This window comes from Hylobates moloch, unplaced genomic scaffold, assembly GCF_009828535.3.
Source record: "Hylobates moloch isolate HMO894 unplaced genomic scaffold, HMol_V3 SCAFFOLD_13, whole genome shotgun sequence".
In the NCBI taxonomy this organism is placed as follows: Eukaryota; Metazoa; Chordata; class Mammalia; order Primates; family Hylobatidae; genus Hylobates; species Hylobates moloch.
In genome coordinates this window covers 38,820,897-38,839,527 of record NW_026652288.1, presented here as the reverse complement: position 1 = coordinate 38,839,527, position 18,631 = coordinate 38,820,897, and the positions used below count along the sequence as shown (strand labels likewise).

The 18,631-nt window shown below is 55.0% G+C and overlaps 2 protein-coding genes and 1 long non-coding RNA gene across 12 annotated transcripts in view; 2 read left to right on the top strand and 1 right to left on the bottom strand.

Annotated features, from left to right (window-relative positions):
* Positions 1–15: 15 nt before the first annotated feature.
* YIF1B (Yip1 interacting factor homolog B, membrane trafficking protein) lies at positions 16–10,816 on the bottom strand. Of its 7 annotated transcripts, none has more exons than XM_032173047.2 (8): positions 10,714–10,816; positions 4,307–4,545; positions 4,126–4,230; positions 3,903–3,981; positions 3,720–3,777; positions 2,558–2,713; positions 2,389–2,482; positions 16–473 (listed from the first exon to the last, which is right to left on the bottom strand). In XM_032173047.2, the coding sequence occupies exons 1-8, from the start codon at positions 10,763–10,765 to the stop codon at positions 318–320; spliced, it is 939 nt and encodes a 312-aa protein (XP_032028938.1). In that variant the 5' UTR covers positions 10,766–10,816; the 3' UTR covers positions 16–317. The 7 variants fall into 7 exon arrangements, with proteins under 7 accessions (XP_032028938.1, XP_032028937.1, XP_032028940.1 ...); XM_032173046.2 differs by having other exon boundaries at positions 10,705–10,795; XM_032173049.2 differs by lacking the exon at positions 10,714–10,816 and adding an exon at positions 10,564–10,666.
* LOC131381019 (uncharacterized) lies at positions 7,627–12,580 on the top strand. The gene is made up of 5 exons (XR_009209428.1): positions 7,627–7,978; positions 10,504–10,918; positions 11,197–11,321; positions 11,548–11,633; positions 12,046–12,580. It is a non-coding gene; the product is annotated as an uncharacterized LOC131381019 (long non-coding RNA).
* Positions 12,581–13,044: 464 nt separating this feature from the next.
* Positions 13,045–18,631, top strand: part of KCNK6 (potassium two pore domain channel subfamily K member 6) — a 19,720-nt gene continuing 14,133 nt past the window's right edge. For 2 of the 4 annotated variants that reach the window (XR_009209474.1, XM_032173045.2), the window contains exon 1: positions 13,686–14,254. Coding sequence is in view for 3 of the 4 variants with exons in the window: in XM_032173045.2 (XP_032028936.1) it covers positions 13,933–14,254 (322 nt within the window). In the remaining variant the exon portion in view is untranslated. Of the gene's footprint in view, positions 13,363–13,685; positions 14,255–18,631 lie in introns of those variants that run through there. The other 2 variants (XM_058426952.1, XM_058426953.1) reach the window with 2 other exon arrangements.

Here is an 18,631-nt window from a genome sequence, read left to right as displayed (position 1 = left end):
CCGTCCCCAGCTCCCTGCCCCCTGCCCAGGACTGGGCCCGCCCGTTCGTGCGCGCGGCCAAGGAGAGGCTGCCCACGCCATGCCCATCAGGGTTTATTGTTTCTGTAACAGTGGCCACGCCCTGGGGCGGTGGCCTGTGCAGCTGGAGATCATTCAGCACCTTGGGATGGGGGCGGGGCTGGGCGGGACATGGGGTGGAGGCGGTGCCTGTGGCCAGACAGGGTGGACCCTGGGGCCTGCAGGCAGGAGATGAGTCCGGCGGCCACAGTGGCCCCCAGCAGCAGCAGCAGCAGCAGCGGGAGGTTCAGCGGGCGCGCTCACCGCACCAGGTGGAAGGTGAGCCAGTACATGAGCAGAGGCTGTGCCGCCGCCACCGCCATGGTCAGGTACATGCGCAGCTGGTTCCGGGCCCCACGCACCGGGACCCCCTCAGCTGCTGCCTCTGCCAAGATCTTCAGCCGCAGGGTCCGGATCTGGGTGGGAAAGGGAGAAAGGAACCAACGGGTTTACCCTTGAGCCTTCTGGGCCAGAGTGAGTCTGGACATACTTCCAGCCTCTGCCTAGAAGCCCCAGGCAGCCGGGGGACTAGTCCCTGGCCCTCTGCAGCCTCAGGTTTCTGCTCCCGGGGCCACAGTTTCCCCAAACCTCCTAACGTGGTGAGGATTTGCTTCTCCCCAGGCCCTGTGGGCAAAATATAAGAAGGTTCCACACTCAAATGCCAGGCAAGGTCCGGGAGCGGGTGAAGGGGGACTTCCCGGTGGACACCCGGCCTGAGGGGGTGGGAGACGTGGCCCAGGCTGCTGTCCCCCCTTATGCTGGCGACATGGCAATTTCTAAAGACATGCCAGAAATGCTATCTTTATTTTTATTAAAGGACAGGGTCTCTGGCCTGGCGCGTTGGCTCACGCCTGTAATCCCAGCACTTTGGGAGGCCAAGGCGGGCGGATCACGAGGTCAGGAGATCGAGACCATCCTGGCCAACACGGTGAAACCCCGTCTCTACTAAAAATACAAAAATCAGCTGGGCGTGGTAGTGCGTGCCTGTAATCCCCGCTACTCAGGAGGCTGAGGCAGGAGAATTGCTCCTGAACCCAGGAGGCGGAGGTTGCAGTGAGCCAAGATCCCACCACTGCACTCCAGCCTCGTGACAGAGCGAGACTCTGTCTCACAAAAAGAAAAAGAAAAAAAAAAAAGGTCAGGGTCTCACCCTGTCCGCCAGGCTTGACTGCAGTGGCGTGATCTCAGCTCACTGCAGCCTCAACCTCCCAGACTCAAGTGATCCTCCCACCTCAGCCTCCCAAGTAGCTGGGACTACAGGTGCACACTGCTATGCCTGGCTAATTTTTATATTTTTTTAGAGATGGGGTCTTGCTATGTTGTCCAGGCTGGTATCAAGCTCCTGGCCTCTGGTGATCCTCCTGCCTCAGCCTGCCAAAGTGCTGGGATCACAGATGTGAGTCACGTGCTTGGCCTAAACTTTTAAATGATGAGACCTAAGTCAAAGTTTATCTGAGGCTCTGCCCTGGCCCACCAGCCACCACGGTCTGCCCTCTGCTTCTCACATGCCCACAGTGAATCCTCCCAGCACCTTGAGGTGCAAGTATCATCATCCTATTTTACAAAAGGGGAAACTGAGTTTATTTTTTATTTTTATTTTTATTTTTTGAGACGGAGTCTTGCTGTGTCACCCAGGCTGGAGCGCAGGTGCGCGATATCGGCTCACTGCAACCTCCACCTCCTGGGTTCAAGTGATTCTCCTGCCTCAGCCTCCTGAGTAGCTGGGACTACAGGCACACACCACCATGCCTAGCTAATTTTTTGTATTTTTAGTAGAGACGGGGTTTCACCGTGTTAGCCAGGATGGTCTCGATCTCCTGACCGTGTGATCCGCCTGCCTCGGCCTCCCAAAGTGCTGGGATTACAGGCATGAGCCACTGCGCCCGGCAAAAGGGGAAAGTGAGTTTAAAGAAAGGAAGTGATTTGCCCAGGATCCAACTAAGCTTGGGGTCCACCCAGCCTGCAGACCCAAGTGCTCTTCACCAGCACGCCTGACTCCACCGGGAAGGGCTCTAGACAATCTCCTTCCAGGGAAATTCTGGCAGGAAGGCCCCCATGTAAGGAGAGTGGAATGAGGATGAGAGTCCAGCCTGGAGCCTGTGTGCTGGGGATCCCCAGTCTCTAGCAGCCTGGCTGGCGTCTCCTCTTCCAGGGCTCAGGATACTCCCTCTTCCAGGAAGCCCTCCTGACCCCCCCAGGCCAGGCAGCCACTCCAGGGCTCCTCAGTTCAGCAATGTGTCTCTGGTCTGAACCCCATACCAGACATCCTCTGCTTGGATGCCTCCGGGGCACCTGTGCCCTCAGCCTCACCAGCCCCGAGCCCCAGCTCACCATGAACACAAAGATGGCCACACAGCACCAGCCCAGCACCAGGTAGTAGCCAATCTTCCCGAAGAGTAGGCCCATGAGGACCCCACCAATCATCCTGGGGGAGGGAGAGGCGGCTGTGTGAGGACAAGGCCCAAGGGCTGGTGCTGGCATGAAGGGCGGGGGTACTCACCCGACATATTTGTAGCCCAAGAAGGCCACCAGGTCGATGGTGGTGAGGTCGGTGTTGACAGTGACCAGATAGAGGCTGAGCAGGATGGCCAGCACCTCTAGGGTAAGCCAGGCCAGGGCTGAGCTCGCTTGCAGCCCCAGGAGGTCTGGGGAGAACCTGCAGGCATAAAGCCCCACCACTTGGTCGGCTGGGTCAGACCCCCCACCCCCAGCACCCGTCTGGGGACAGCTCTGTGTTGGGTAGGGCTGGACACCGGGCAGTGACCAAGATGGATCTGCGCGCTATCCTATTCCCACGGAAATCCCATCCAGAGAGGATGGCACACCCATCCCTAGACAGTGACACCCAGAGCGGGCAGGGCTGGAGTCACAGGGCGCTGTGCTGACAGTCAGGAGGCAGGTGTCAGAGAGGGCTTCCCAAGAGAGGGGATACCGAGCTGAGGCCTGCAGGAAGGAGCTGGTCTCCGCCACATCCCCAGGGCCTCACCAGTTAGTTAATGACAGATGTGTTCAGTGCCACAAAGGAAAAGAACAGGGCAATGTAAGCAAGAGGAGGGGCCTGACCTAGCCTGGGGGGCAGGAAGGCTTCCCAGAGGAGGTGATACTAGAATGGAGCCAGCGGGAATGCGCAGGTACTCAGCAGTAGTGGAGGGGAACACGCTCCCGGGCAGAGGGGAGTTGATGTGACAAGGCCCCAGGAGACAGCGCCAGCCCTCCCGAGGAAAGGAATGGACTGGAGCATGCAGCGGGAGGGGCAGCGCCAGGCTGAGGAGCTGGGGCTTGATTGGGAGCCATAGATAGCAGGGCGGGGCAGGGTGAGCCAGGCCCGCACCTCAGAAAAGACCATCCTGGCTGCTGCTGGAGTAGGGGTGCAGTGGGGAGCTGGTGAGGACACAGCGAGGATGATGATGGGTCTGGTAGTAGAGGCCAAGAGGAAGGGTGGATGGAGAAGGGTCACCCAGCACAGGGGGTGGTGACGCAATGCACATGGGTAGGAAGGAGAGGGAAGAGGCGAGGGTGATGCTGATGGTGACCCTGAGGGCTGTATCTTGGGCCAACTGGGAGCAAAGTGGGGCTGTCCTGAAAGGGGAACTGAGACCTTCCTGACCAACCATGGGCCTCCCAAACCCCACCCTATTCGGCCTGCCCCAGGCCTCCCTTACCTATCCTGGGTCCCCAGCGCAAGACCAGCCACCAAAACGTAGGTGATGAAAGCCATCGCTGTGGGAGGCAGACACACAGACCCTGGTCACCAGAGGAAGAACTGCCCTGGGCCTCCAGGCACCCACACACCCGCCCCATACAGGCCCGGAAGAGGAGGGTGTGGGGTAGGCGGAGGGTGAAACCTGGAATGTAGAGGTCCGGGGCATTGACGTCAAAGCGGGGGGCCACCGGGGTGTCCTGTTGGTACTGCACCTCCCAGTCCTGCGGGGATGGGGAGACGGGCAGGACCCTCAGAGCCAGGCCCCTCCCACCCTGCTACAGGCCTTCCTCCCTCGAGGCGAATCTCCCGGCTCCACCATGCACGTGCCCCCACCCCTGAGCCCACATTCCCCTGGGGGTGCTGACCTGGTGTAGGTAGGGGAAGAACAGCAGGCCCAGCTTTCTGCCCACATACATTGTGTCCACAGCAAAGTAATACTTGAGCTTGGTGATGGGGATGAAGCGGTCGATCTGGGGAGGCAGAGCTCAAGTCTGAAGCCCTGTGGCCCCGTGCATCCCCCCACTCCCGCCAGCCCCGGCCACTCACGTTCTTATCCACCAGCTCCTTGCCCTGTGCGGCCAGGCTGCTCCCATAGGCCATGGCCATGTTGGACACCGGGTCAGCCAGGAAGGCTGCCTGGGGCGTGGGAGAGGCTGCAGGATAGCCTAGGCCACCAGGTGCCCGCTGGGCCCCATAGCCCCGGCTCTGGGCTGAACTTGTGTCATCGAAAAGCTGGTGGGGGTCGGCCATGCCCGGCTGGGACACAGGGATCCTCCGCTTTGAGGCTGCAAGGGAAGAGGGTGGGAAGGCACTGGGGACCCAGGATAGGTAAGGGAGACCTGGCGAGCCTCATTCATCCCGCAGCTCTGCCTCCTGCTGCAGAGGAGGGTGGTGTCACCATTAGAGACACTGGCTTTGATGTCAGATGGACTGGCATGTGCAGGCTCTGCCATTCATCCACCAACCCACCCATCTAGCCAACTATCCATCCACTGATACATTCATCTATGCATCCATTCATCTACCCACCCATCCATCTACCCACTCACCCACCTGTGCATCCATCTGTCCATCCAACCATCCATCCATTCATCCATCCACCCATCCATCCATCCATCCACTCTCCCACCCATCAATCCATCCATTCATCCATCTACCCACCCATCCATCTATCCATCCACCCACCCACCCATCAATCCATCCATTCATCCATCCACCCATCCATCCATCTATCCATCCACCTATCCAACCATCTATCCACCACCCATCTAGCCAAACTATCCATCTACTGACGCATCCACCTGCCCACCCACCCATCCATCTATCCATCCATCCACTACTGACGCATCCACCTGCCCACCCATCCATCCATCCATCCATCCATCTATCCATCCACCCACCCACCCACCTATCTAGCCAACTATCCATCCACTGATTCATTTATCTTTCCATCCATCCATCCATCCATCCATCCATCCATCCATCCATCCATCCATGCATCCACTCACCAAGCTATCTATCCATCCACCAACTCATTCATCTATCCACCCATCCATCCATCCATCCGCCCACCTATTCATCCACCCATCCATCATCATCCATCCATCTAACCATCCATTCACCCACCCACCCATCCACTTATGATCCGTCCATTTAGATATCAATGATGATGATTATCTCAAAAGCTACTATGTTCGAGAGGGAGTGGGGGCTATTGGGCACAAAATCCTGTACTAAGCCTTTCACACAAGGCCGCTGTCCATATCTCCCATGCTCCCCCTCAATGACTTGGCTCCAGCCACCTGCGCCTCCCAATGCTCACTGAATGCACCAGGAAGGTGCCTGCCTCAAGGCCGCTGCACCAGCTGTGCCTCTGCTTGGAACGCTCTTCCCCCAACATCCTCAGGGCTCCCTCCTCTCCTCCTCAAGGGCTTTGCTCAGTGAGGCCTTCCCCAGCCATCCTGTCTACAACCGTACCTCCCTTGGTGGCACTCCCCACCCCCTGCCCTGCTTCACTGATATCCATAGAACTCAGCACTAGCTGACATGCTGGCTGTCTTATTTTGTTCACTGTCTCCCCCACTCTACTATGAGTCCCCCAAGGTGGGGATCTTGATCTCGTTCACAGCTGAGTCCCCAGCCCCTTGCACAAGGTTAGAGTAGGCGCTTGATAAAAACCTGATCAATGAATAAAGGTAGCCTGAGCAACATGGCGAAACCCCACCTCTACAAAATATAGAAAGATTAGCTAGGCGTGGTGGCTCACGCCTGTGGTCCCAGCTACTCGGGAGGCCAAGGTGGGAGGATCGCTTAAGCCTGGGAGACAAAGGTTGCAGTGAGCTGAGACTGCACCACTGCACTCCAGCCTGGGCAACACAGTGAGACCCTGTCTCCAAAAAAAAAAAAAAAAAAGAGAGAGAGAGAGAATAAACGACCACTCCCAATTTACAGGTGTGGAAACCAAGGCCCAGACAGCTAAAATGCCTTGTGCAAAGGGCCAAACTGAGTGAATGGCAGAGCAGGAGCCCAGCCCTGCTGTGCCTGATAAATATTACAATAATCCTGTGGATGAACTCATTTCATCTTCACAACCACCCTGTTTCTGCCAATTGCCAATGCTATCATCATCCCCATTTTACATATGAGAAAAGCAAGTCCTAAAGAGACTCAGGCCCTTGCCCAAAGTCATAGTATGAGAACCAGGTTTCAAAAGTTTTTAAAAGGTCCCTATGGCCTCATGTGGGGAACAGATGAGGGGTGGGCAGGGAAGCGAGAGAGGAGGCTGCTGGGGCGGTCCAGGTGGGAGACCACAGCAGACAGGACGAGGGGTATAAAAGGGGAATGGGTTATTTCTGGATCAGTTTCAGAGCTAGGAAGGACAGGACTTGCTGAGGCGTGCTCAGAGGAGGTGTGTTAAGAAGTGGGAAGAGGCCGGGCGCAGTGGCTCATGCCTGTAATCCCAGCACTTTGGGAGGCCAAAGCGGGCGAATCACCAGGTCAGGAGTTCAAGACCAGCCTGGCCAACACGGCGAAAGCCCGTCTCTACTAAACATACAGAAATGAGGTGGGCATGGTGGTGTGTACCTGTAATCCCAGCTTCTCCGGAGGCTGAGGCAGGAGAATTGCTTAAACCGGGATCCGGGAGGCGGAGGTTGCAGTGAGCCAAGATTGGGCCACTGCACTCCAGCCTGGGCTACAGAGCGAGACTCAAAAAAAAAAAAAAGTGGGAAGAGGCTGGGCATGGTGGCTCACACCTATAATCCCAGCACTTTGGGAGGCCAAGACAGGCAGATCACTTGAACTCAGTTCAAGACCAGCCTGGCCAACATAGTGAAACCCCATCTCTACAAAATATAAAATAGCAGGGCATGGTGGCACGCACCTGTAGTCCCAGCTCTTCAGAAGGCTGAGGTGAGAGGACTGCTTGAACCTGGGATGTCAAGGCTGCAGTGAGCCAAGATCGCGCCACTACACTCCAGCCTGGGTGACACAGCGAGGCCCTCTTAAAAAAAAAAAAAAAAAAAGTGGGAAGAGCCAACACTCTGTATAGGTCCTGGTTTGAGTAATGGGGCAAGTGGGAGCGCTCTGTACTGAGATGGAGAAAATGGGGAGGATGGCATTTGAACCCAGCACTATGCCTACAGGGCCTTTGCTCCTAATCAATAACCAATGCTACCCTGCAAATATCTGCTGAGATCCTACTATGTGCCAGGCACTATTGCAGGCACAGGGAATGGGTGATCAGATGACAGTGGGAATGGGGAGAGGAATCGAATTATCCACGTCATGACTTTCTCTGCACCTGGATGTTCTCGTCTACACAATGGAGTTAACTGTCCCACCTTGCAAAGCTGTTGTGACACTCATAAACTCCTTGGCCCCACAGAAAGCAGTCCATCCATGTCACTCCTGATCAGCTACTAGCCTGGAACTCTTCCTCTCAATTATTTGAAGCCTGAAGACACACCCAGGTCTCCTCAATTCCAAGGCAAGCAGCACTGGCCCCAGCCTCTCCGCAAGCCCCACTTCCCCTTTCTTTCCCCTACTTCTTCTTTTTTTTTTTTTAGACAGATTCTCGCTCTTGTCGCCCAGGCTGGAGTGCGATGGTACGATGGTGCGATCTCGGCTCACTGCAACCTCCACCTCCTGGGTTCAAGCAATTCTCCTGCCTCAGCCTCCTGTGTAGCTGGGATTACAGGCGCATGCCACCAAGCCCAGGTAATTTTTGTATTTTTAGTAGAGACGGGGTTTCACCATTTTGGGCAGGCTGGTCTTGAACTCCTGAGCTCAAGTGATCTGCCCTCCTCGGCCTCCCAAAGTGCTGGGATTACAGGCATGAGCCGCCAGTGCCTGACGCAGAGTGATCTTTTTTTTTTTTGAGACGGAGTCTCACTGTCACCCAGGCTGGAGTGCAGTGGCGTGATCTCAGCTTACTGCAAGCTCTGCCTCCCGGGTTCACGCCATTCTGCCTCAGCCTCCCAGGTAGCTGGGACTACAGACGCCCACCACCACGCCCGGCTAATTTTTTTGTATTTTTAGTAGAGACGGGGTTTCACCATGTTAGCCAGGATGGTCTTGATCTCCTGACCTCATGATCCGCCTGCCTCGGCCTCCCAAAGTGCTGGGATTACAGGCGTGAGCCACCTGACTTGGCCCAGAGTGATCTTTTTAAATGCAAATGAGACCATGTCAACCTCTGCCTAAGATCACTATTCACTGTGCTCTGAAAAAAACCCAAAGGCCTGCCAGGCCCTGCATGACCCAGTCCTGCCAACCACCATGGTTTGCAACCTCTCCTGGGGATCCCATGCACCAGCCAGCCACATGGCCTGCCAAACTCCTTGCCCCCACTGGCTTTTGAATATGCAGAGCTTTCATCCTGGAACAACCTCCCTCCATCAGCACCTCCCAATATCGCACAGAGGCCCCTGCCTTTGCAGAGACCTTCCTCACTCCTCACTGTAACGCACTAACCTCGCCTGGTTCCTTCTCATAACATGCGGTGCTTTCTTTTTCTCTTCTGAGCGCTCATAATAATTTCTGAATATATATTCATTTGTCTACTTGTTCACTTGGCACAGGCCTCCAATGCCTTTCCTTCTCTCTCTTTTTTTTTTCTTTTCTTGAGGCGTTGTTTCGCTTGTTGCCTAGGCTGGAGTGCAATGGCGCAATCTTGGCTCACTGCAACCTCCACCTCCTGGGTTCACATGATTCTCCTGCCTCAGCCGCCCGAGTAGCTGGAATTACAGGTGCGCGCCACCTCACCCAGCTAATTTTTTTTTTTTTTTTGAGATGGAGTCTCATTCTGTCACCCAGGCTGGAGTGCAATGGTGAAATCTCAGCTCACTGCACCCTCCGCCTCCCAGGTTCAAGCAGTTCTTCTGCCTCAGCCTCCCGAGTAGCTGGGACTACAGGCGCACACCACCACGCCCGGCTAAATTTTGTATTTTTAGTAGAGACAGGGTCTCATCATATTGGCCAGGCTGGTCTGCAACTCCTGACCTCATGATCCGTCCACCTTGGCCTCCTAAAATCCTGGGATTATAGGTGTGAGCCACCACGCCCAACCTAATTTTTTTGTATTTTTAGTAGAGATGGGGTTTCACCATGTTGGCCAGGCTGGTTGGCTGGGCACCGTGACTCATGCCTGTAATCCCAGCACTTTGGGAGGCCAAGGCAGGTGGATCACTCTCTCTCTCTTTTTTTTTTTTTTTTGAGGCGAAGTCTTGCTCTGTTGCCCAGGCTGGCACAATCTCACCTCAGTGCAACCTCCGCCTCCTGGGTTCAAGTGATTCTCAAGCCTCAGCCTCCCAAGTAGCCAGGATTACAGGCGCTCGCTGCCACACCCGGCTGATTTTTTGTACTTTTATTAGAGATAGGATTTTGCCATGTTACCCAAGCTGGTCTCCAACTCCTGGCCCCAAGTGATTCGCCCACCTCGACCTCCCAAAGTGCTGGGATTATAGGTGTAAGCCAGCACGCCCAGCCTGCCCTCTCACCACAAATCTCCTTCCCCTGGGTAACTTTTCATGATCAGAATTATCCTCTTCCATGCCGGGCACGGTGGCTCATGCCTGTAATCCCAGCACTTTGGGAGGCCTAGGCGGGCAGATCACCTGAGGTCGGGAGTTCGAGACCAGCTTGACCAACATGGAGAAACCCCGTCTATACTAAAAATACAAAATTGGCCGGGCGTGGTGGCCTGCGCCTGTAATCCCAGCTACTTGCGAGGCTCAGGCAGGAAAATCGCTTGAACCCGGCAGGCGGAGGTTGCGGTGACCTGAGATCGCGCCATTGGACTCCAGCCTTGGCAACAAGAACAAAACTAGGTCTCAAAAAAAAAAGAAAAAGAAGTATCCTCTTCCAGGAAGCTTCACTGACATCCCTAGGCTGGGTCACGTGCCTCCTCAGGGCTCCCACAACATCTCCATCCCAGCACAGGGTCTGACACATGGGAGTTGAGACAAGTTAGGTTGAATGAATAAATGAAACACACAGCACACTCACGGAGATGAAGGGACAGGAAAAGGGGGCCAACAGCACAATACAGGTTCGCTTCTTAAATGAGCAGTAGGCATGGCCCTCTGCGCTCACGGGGGCCACGAACCTGTCCTAAGGGTGTGGGCGACAGCAGGCGGTACTGGGGAGCCACGGAAGGGTGGGGGGCAGGGTAGGGCGGATCGCTAACTGCAAATGAATGAAGGTTGCATTTCTCTGCATATCGCACGCTATCCTGTCCCAAGTTGTTTTCTTCTAAAGGAATTTCCTAAAGAATCGCCCCCCAAGGCGCCTCCTACCCGAACCTGGCATCCCAGCGCTGTGCACACCTCGGGGTTCCAGATCCTTGATCTCGTGACCTCTGACCTGCCGTGACCTCGGCAACCGACGCGGCCGCCCCGCCACGCCCCCGCCCGCCCGCCCGATCTCCTCCGCCGGCCACGTACGCCACTTACGCAGCCGGGGCGTCCCCGCCGCCGCCGCCGCCGCCAAGCCTGCCGGGTGCATCCTTAGCTGTCGCCACCTAAGCCGCGGTTCGGAACGTGCCCGCCCGGCTCCCGTACCCACGCCCCGCCGGTGAAGAGACAGCCAATGGACGTCAGGATTGAGGGAAGGCCACGCCCCCCCACGGAGGCCTGGACGAGTGGGCGGTTGCCTTACGTAAGAGGCGGAGACTGGGCTACTGGGCTCCTGTTGTAAAGCGAGTCAGGGCCTGAGTGGCAGGAGGGCGGGGCGGGGCACAATCCCAGGAGGAGGCGGTGTCTGCCACGATAGAAAATGAGTGTCTGCCCCTTGCCGGGGCTCACGCCCCTAACTCCAGCACTTTGGGAGGCCGAGGCGGGAGGATTGCTTCAGCCCAGGGGTTCCAGACTAGCCTGAGCAACATAGTGACCTCGTCCCGCCCCATCCTTACAATTTTTTTTTTTTTTTAAATTTAGCCAGGCGCAGTGGCTTACGCCTGTAATCTCAGCACTTTGGAAGGCTGAGGATCGCTTGAGCCCAGGAGTTCGAGACCAGCCTGGGCAACAGCGAGATCTCCATCGCTACAAAACATTTTTAAAATGTAAATATCGAGCGAAAAGGTCGATGGGAAATGCAGTTCTCTACAGACGTTTGGGTCGTTGAGAGCACTGGAGAGCCAGAAAAGGCTGTGGAGCAGGGAAAAGAGAAACATTTGTGTTCCTGAGGGGCTAATTGGAGTTGTAGGGGCTTATACAATTTTTGACATCCCTTAGGTATGAAAGTAAATATTTATTTATTTTGAGACAGGGTCTTGCTCTGTTTTCCAGGCTGCCTTGGACCCCCTGAGCTCAAGTGATCCTCCTGCCTCAGCCTCCCCAGTAACTGGGACCACAGGCATGCACCACCATACCCAGTTAAGTTTTAAATTTTTTGTCAAAACAGGATCTTGCTATGTTGACCAGGCTGGTCTCGAATTCCTGGGCTCAAGCCATCCTCCTGCTTCAGCCTCCTAAAGCATTAGGATTACAGACATGAGCCACAGTGCCCGGCCTTAAAGTGAATATTTAGGGTGAGAAAAGGAAAGCTAACAAGTTAGGTGAGAAGAACCAGGTGTCTCCTTGGAAGAGATCTTAAGGCAGTTTTCCAGAAATTCATAAAAATGTTCTCACATTGCAACCTGGTTCCCTCTGTCCACCAAAAGCATTCTACAACCCCCAGCAACTCACAGCACACAGGCGCACCTGCAAGTGAAGAGCTCTGCCGACCTAGCGTCCTTAGTCTCTCCTCTCTCTGACCCTCAGTCTCCCCCTTTCTCTCCCTCTCAGACTCCCCGACTTATCTCAGGAAAACATAGTGGTGGAAGTTACTTCTGCGCAGCGATAGCACATCCGGAAGGATGTCAGCAAGTGACCGTATCGCTGTGGCTTCCCCTTCCTCCTCTGAGACGTTGTCTTTTTGGAGACCTTCAGGGCTGCTCCTGGTTTCTCAGTGATGAGTCCTGGCTCCACTGTAGTTCATTTTTGTGAGTGAAATGCCCGCATTCTTCTTCACCTCTGATTTAGCCTCTGTCCCCTGGGCTTCAGCACCATTTTCTCCTCATCCTCAGCCCTCTCTTGCTCTGGTTGCTCCAGATACATCTCTTCTGTAAATGTTTTTTTCTTATTGCTTTTTTGTTTGTTTGTTTGTTTTCTGAGATGGAGTCTTGCTCTGTCGCGCAGGCTGGAGTGCAGTGATGTGATCTCGGCTCACTGCAACCTTTGCCTCCTGGGTTCAAGCGATTCTCTTGCTTCATCCTCCCGATAGCTGGGATTACAGGTGCGTGCCACCACACCTGGCTAATTTTTTTGTATTTTTAGTAGAGACGGGGTTTCGCCATGTTGGCCAGGCTGGTCTCGAACTCCTGACCTCAGGTGATCCACCTGCCTTGGCCTCCCAAAGCACTGAGATTACAAGCATGAGCCACCGCGCCCAGCTTTATATATAATTAATAAAACAAGCAAGTACTGACAGGTGTGGGGGATCACGCCTGTAATCCCAGCACTTTGGGAGGCCAAGGCGGGCAGATCACCTGAGGTCAGTTCAAGACCATCCTGGCCAACATGGCGAAACTGTGTCTCTACTTAAAATACAAAAAATAGCTGGGTGTTGTGGCAGGCACCTATAATTCTAGCTACTTGGGAGGCTGAGGCAGGAGAATTGCTTGAACCCAGGAGACAGAGGTTGCAGCGAGCCGAGATTGTGCCATTGCACTCCAGCCTGGGAGACATAGCGAGACTCTTGTCTCAAAAAAAAAAAAAAAAAAAAGCAAGCCTGTTGGCTTCCTGCTGGCCTCATGTTCACCCCTTACCAGTTGTGTGACTACTACTTTTTATTTTTTTGAGGCAGGGTCTACTCTATCACCCATACTGGAGTGCAGCAGTGCGATCATAACTCATTGCAGCCTCTAATTCCTGGGCTCAATCGATCCTCCTGCCTCAGCCTCCCGAGTAGCTGGAACAACAGGCGTGGGTCACTCTTGTGTCAGTCTCCCAGTTAGACTGGGAGCCTCATGAATGCATGGCGCAGGACGGTCTCATCATTACTGAGTCTCCAGGATCATCCAGCGAGGGGTCGGCACAAAGTGGGCATTGAACAAAGCTTTGGTAAGTAGCTAAGGATCCCCACTCTGTCCACACGGGCACAGGGGACACCTGACCCTGTGGTGTCTGCTGTTCCCACTCCAAGGCTCACAACTTGGTGAATGGAGCGGGAATTAGATTTCAGTTTGCCCCTTGCTCCGTCAGCCGCGCGCCCTAATGCAGTGCACAACCTTAGCTGCTGTGCGCGATGGGGGGCGACACCTCGGCCTGCGAGCAGATAGGAAAGTTCACATACCTCTAACATAGGGAACCAGCCTTCCAGGAGGACGAGAAGGAAGGAATAAGGGGAAGAGAGGACTACCTCCACCCTTTCCATCCCTTTGGTCTCCTGGGTCTGGAGCACTGGGCTCCACCCTCTCTGAACTAACACCTGGCGGTTGGGCGTGCCTCAGTTTCCCGGAGGCGGGGCATTCCTCCGTCGCCGCCCCCCACCTCCCCTTTTTCCTCTTCCTCTTGGGGCATCTGCTGCCGCGCCTCTAGCACTCCCGGAACTAAAACTAGGTGCCAGACGGTCCGGAGGCGGGGGCCACGTCAGCGGGGCCACCCAGGGCTCGCGGGGTCCCGGCGGGCGCCATGCGGAGGGGTGCGCTCCTGGCGGGCGCCGTGGCCGCGTACGCCGCGTACCTGGTGCTGGGCGCGCTGTTGGTGGCGCGGCTGGAGGGGCCGCACGAAGCCCGGCTCCGAGCCGAGCTGGAGACGCTGCGGGCGCAGCTGCTTCAGCGCAGCCCGTGTGTGGCTGCTCCCGCCCTGGACGCCTTCGTGGAGCGAGTGCTGGCGGCCGGACGGCTGGGGCGCGTCGTGCTTGCTAACGCTTCGGGGTCCGCCAACGCCTCGGACCCCGCCTGGGACTTCGCCTCTGCTCTCTTCTTCGCCAGCACGCTGGTCACCACCGTGGGTACGTAAGCGCCGCACTGCAAGGCGGCGAGGTCCCGGGATCCCCACTTCATCCTTACCCCCTGGGGACCCCAGGGCCCTCAAGAATACCCTTATCCCAATCCCCTCTGGGCTTCGGATCCCCCGAAAACACCCCAGTGAGGACCCGGGACCCAGGCTCATGATATCCGCTCTGCTCTGGGAGCCCAAGTCCTCCTAAGTAGGAAACACTCAGCTCCCCTCAGAGTACCCTTGCAGAGACCAGCTGGGACCCCGTTCCTTGGTCTTTTTTCTTTTTCTTTTTTTGAGGCAGGGCTCACTCTGTCGCCCAGGCTGGAGTGCAGTGGCACGATCTCGGATCACTGCAGCCTCCGCCGCCTCCCGGTTTCAAGCTATTCTCCTGCTTCAGCCTGCCGAGTAGCTGGGATTACAGGCACATACCACCATGCCTGGCTAATTTTTGTATTTTTAGTGGATACAGTGTTTCACCATGTTGGCCAGGCTGGTCCCAAACTCCTGACTTCAGGTGATCAGCCCGCCTCGCCCTCCCAAAGTGCTGGCATTACAGGCACGAAGCACTGCACTGGGACTCCATTCCCCAGTCTTAATCCTCCTAGTGACCCGGGTCTGTCCAGCCTCCTCTAAGCCTAGGACTGTCCTCAGAGACCTCCAGCAAGGACCCAGGACCCGCCACCCTCCAAGGGAGATCCTTGCCCCCTCTGGACCCAGACCTCAACCATGCCAGGACCCCTGATTTTATCTCTAGTCTGGGCCTGCCACCCTTGCCATATCTCCTGACCCTCCAGATATGTCCTTCTGGGAAACCCCCCTGGAGAAACCCCATCTCAACCTCCTCCTGACCCTGGCGCCTTAGCGAGGACCCTAAATCTCCCGACCTCTCAGGGTGTCTTCACTAAAGACCTCCCTCCCAACAGAGATTCCTCAGCAAGGACCTGGCACCCCCATCTGGGACTTCTGGCCCTCTGGACCTAGGCCTCTGCTCCAGACCCTCGTCCCTCTCCTGGCCCCATACTCCCCAGCAGGCAACTCTGACCCCAGACACAAAACCCGTCCCTAGGTACCCCACCCCATCTTGACATCTCCCCTATATGGTGTCACTCTCAGTGCAGGATTTTCCTCCCAATAGGGACACCACCTGTTCCCTCTGGACCTGGGACTCCCAATTCAGCAGCCCCAGCTAGGGATGTGTCAAAAGGACCCACCGTGGAGGGATCCCAAGTTTTGGGAAACTCTGAGAAGCCAGACTTGGGAAATCTCTTTGTTGCCAGGCTCTGCTGCTCCCCCAGCCCCTTCTCAGCTCCCTGACTTCCTCTTTGTTTCTTTGTTGGGGATTTGTTGAGGAGAGGAGGCTGGTGCAGGGTTAGCCCAGACTCCTAACTCCCCCTCCCGGCCAGCAATAGGGGGCAGCTTTTGCTTTTGGTCCCCTGGCAGCAGAGCTGGGTGACTTCTCGTTAGCTGACCTCCCCTCGGTCTGCCCACGCTGCCAGGGCGGCCTGACCTGCTTCTGAGCTTCCCTGGGTCACGTGTGCGCCTCCTGCCTCTTCCCAGATCCTGACTTCTAAGAAGTCATTCCTGGCAGGGCAGATGAGGGAAGCCAGACACACGTCAGGCACAGCCTGGCTACATCCCTGCTCAGCCGCGGCTCATTGCCAGGCCTCGGTGTCCTCCCTCATTGCTAAAATGGAGATAATAACACTCCCCATTTCCCTGTAATAGCAATAGCCTGACAGAGGACTTGCCAATGCATGCTTTAACTCACTCAATCATCACAACAGCCTTGTGAGGCAGGCACCTTTATAGGCTCTATATTTTTAGCCATGGAAACAGAAGCCTAGAGAAGTTGGGTAACTTTCCCAAGGTCACACAGAAAAGATGGCATAGAGTGGAGATTTAGTCAAGGTCATCAGGCTCTAAAGTCCCATGCTGCTAGCCAACACACCACACTACTTAGAAGAAGGGTGCTGTGTGTGTTGTAAAAGAAAAAATATGCTAACACTTGTTAAAAACGGAAAGTTATTGTGGTAGAGGAGAGACCATTGCAAAGGCCAGAGAGACTGAACTCGACTGTGAATATAGCAAACAGCTGGAGATTTATGGCTAACAAATAGAATAAGGGAGTCAGTGGATGGAAGAATATTAAGAGGAGAGACATTCGGGTGGGGGATTCTTGCTAAACACAGCTTGACAAGATTCTTGCTAAAGACAGGCCAAAGACTTAGATATCGAGAGGGGGTGGATGAGGGCCAGGCGCAGTGGCTTACGCCTGTAATCCCAGCACTTTGGAGGGCCAAGGTGGGCAGATCACCTGAGGTTAGGAGTTCGAGACCAGCCTGACCAACATGGTGAAACCCTGTCTACTAAAAATACAAAAATCAACCGAGCGCTGTGGCAGGCGCCTGTAATTCCAGCTACTCGGGAGGCTGAGGCAGGAGAATCACTTGAACCTGGGAGGCGGAGGTTGCAATAAGCTGAGATTGTGCCACTGCACTCCAGCCAGTGCAACAGAGTGAGACTCCATCCCAAAAAAAGAAAAAACAGGCCGGGTGAGGTGGCTCATGCCTGTACTCCCAGCACTTTGGGAGGCTGAGGCGGGCAGATCACCTGAGGTTCGAGACCAGCCTGGCCAACATGGTGAAACCCCATCTCTACTAAAAATACAAAAATTAGCCAGGCATGGTAGTGCGTGGCTGTAATCCCAGCTACTTGGGAGGCTGAGGCAGGAGGATCACTTGAACCCGGGCGGCGGAGGTTGCAGTGAGCCGAGATCTCACCCCTGCACTCCAGCCTGGGCGTTAGAGCAAGACTGTCTCAAAACAAACAAAAAAGAGTGGTGGATGAGGAATTTGATCAGATATTGGGGCAGGTGGCTTGTAGGATTCTTGCTAAAACTGGGCCTACTTAAGGACTCAGGAGTCAGACTGAAGTGTGGTGAAGGAGGGAGTCTTTGTCTGTGCGAAGCGCTGGTAATAACTGATGTTTATTGAGTTAATGTTGACTGTTTTCTTTTCTTTTCTTTTTTTTTTTTTTGAGACGGAATCTCGCTCTGTCACCCAGGCTGGAGTGCAGTGGCGCGATCTCGGCTCACTGCAAGCTCCGCCTCCCGCGTTCATGCCATTCTCCTGCCTCAGCCTCCCGAGTAGCTGGGACTACAGGCGCCCGCCAACACGCCCGGCTAATTTTTTGTATTTTTAGTAGAGATGGAGTTTCACCGTGTTAGCCAGGATGGTCTCGATCTCCTGACCTCGTGATCCGCCCGCCTTGGCCTCCCAAAATGCTGGGATTACAGGCTTGAGCCACTGCGCCTGGCCTGTTGACTGTTTTCATTGTGGGCGAAGCCTTGAATGCATCTGGAGAAATGGAAAACCAATTAGACGTGATTCAGAGAGACCTCTTCCCACAATGCCCCTCGTTTGGTCATAGGCCCAAATCTTGGCCCTGGAATTGCTCCGGGCAGCCTTGCTGCACTTGAGGCAGGAGGAAGCGGGTAGTCCTACCCGGAACTGGGAATCGGAGAGAGGAAGTGAGCATCACAATTCTTGTAACTCTTTCCACGCTCTTGCTAGCCGCTATGCCCTATCCCAGCCTAGTAGGATTACTACCACATTTGAGGAAGGGATTGTTTGTTGTTTTTGAGACAGGGTCTTGCTCTGTCACCCAGGCTAGAGTGCAGTGGCGCAGTCATAGCTCACTGCAGCCTTGACCTCCTGGGCTTAAGTGATCCTCCCACCTCAGCCTCCTGAGTAGTTGGAACCACAGGTGTACGCCACTGTGCCCAGCTAATTTTTTTATTTTTTATTTTTTGTAGAAGGTGGTCTCCCCATGTTGCCCAGGCTGGTCTTGAACTCCTCCTAGGCTCAAGCGATTCTCCTGCCTTGGCCTCCCAAAGTGCTGGTATTACAGTGTGAGCCACCTTGCCCAGCCAGGAAGGGATTGCTTACGAGCCCATTTTTGCAGAGAGGGAACTGAGACTCAGAGGGGAGAGGTCATTTGGCCAAAGTCATGCAGGGAGTAAATGACAAAACGCTGTTTTGGACTCTTCTCTTTGAAATAGTAACTTGAGGCTCACAGGCCCCATGCTTTTCAAACTCTATGATGTGTCTATTTATGAGGATTTCTCTTTTATTATTATTATTTTTTTATAGAGATAGGGTCTTGCTATGTTACCCAGGCTGGTGTCGAACCCCTGGGCTCAAGTAATCTTCCCACCTCGGCCTCGCAAAGTGCTGGGATTATAGGAATGAGCCACCTCACCCGGCCTATTTATAAGGATTTCATGCCATTTGCAAACCTGCCAGGCTGCTGGAGTTTCCCCATCAAAAACCCTTGTATTAATGAGGGTTGGGGTCATAAGTGATACACCTCAAATTACAGTTGCTTC

Bases quoted from the DNA above. Each gene is read 5' to 3' on its own strand.
- YIF1B (XM_032173046.2), bottom strand. From the start codon at position 10,765: ATGCACCCGGCAGGCTTGGCGGCGGCGGCGGCGGCGGGGACGCCCCGG. The intron at 3,982-4,125 runs GTCAGCACCCCC...CCATCCCCGCAG, and splicing joins TCTTCCCCTACCTACACCAG to GACTGGGAGGTGCAGTACCA. The intron at 2,714-3,719 runs GTAAGGGAGGCC...TTATGCCTGCAG, and splicing joins GCGCTGGGGACCCAGGATAG to GTTCTCCCCAGACCTCCTGG.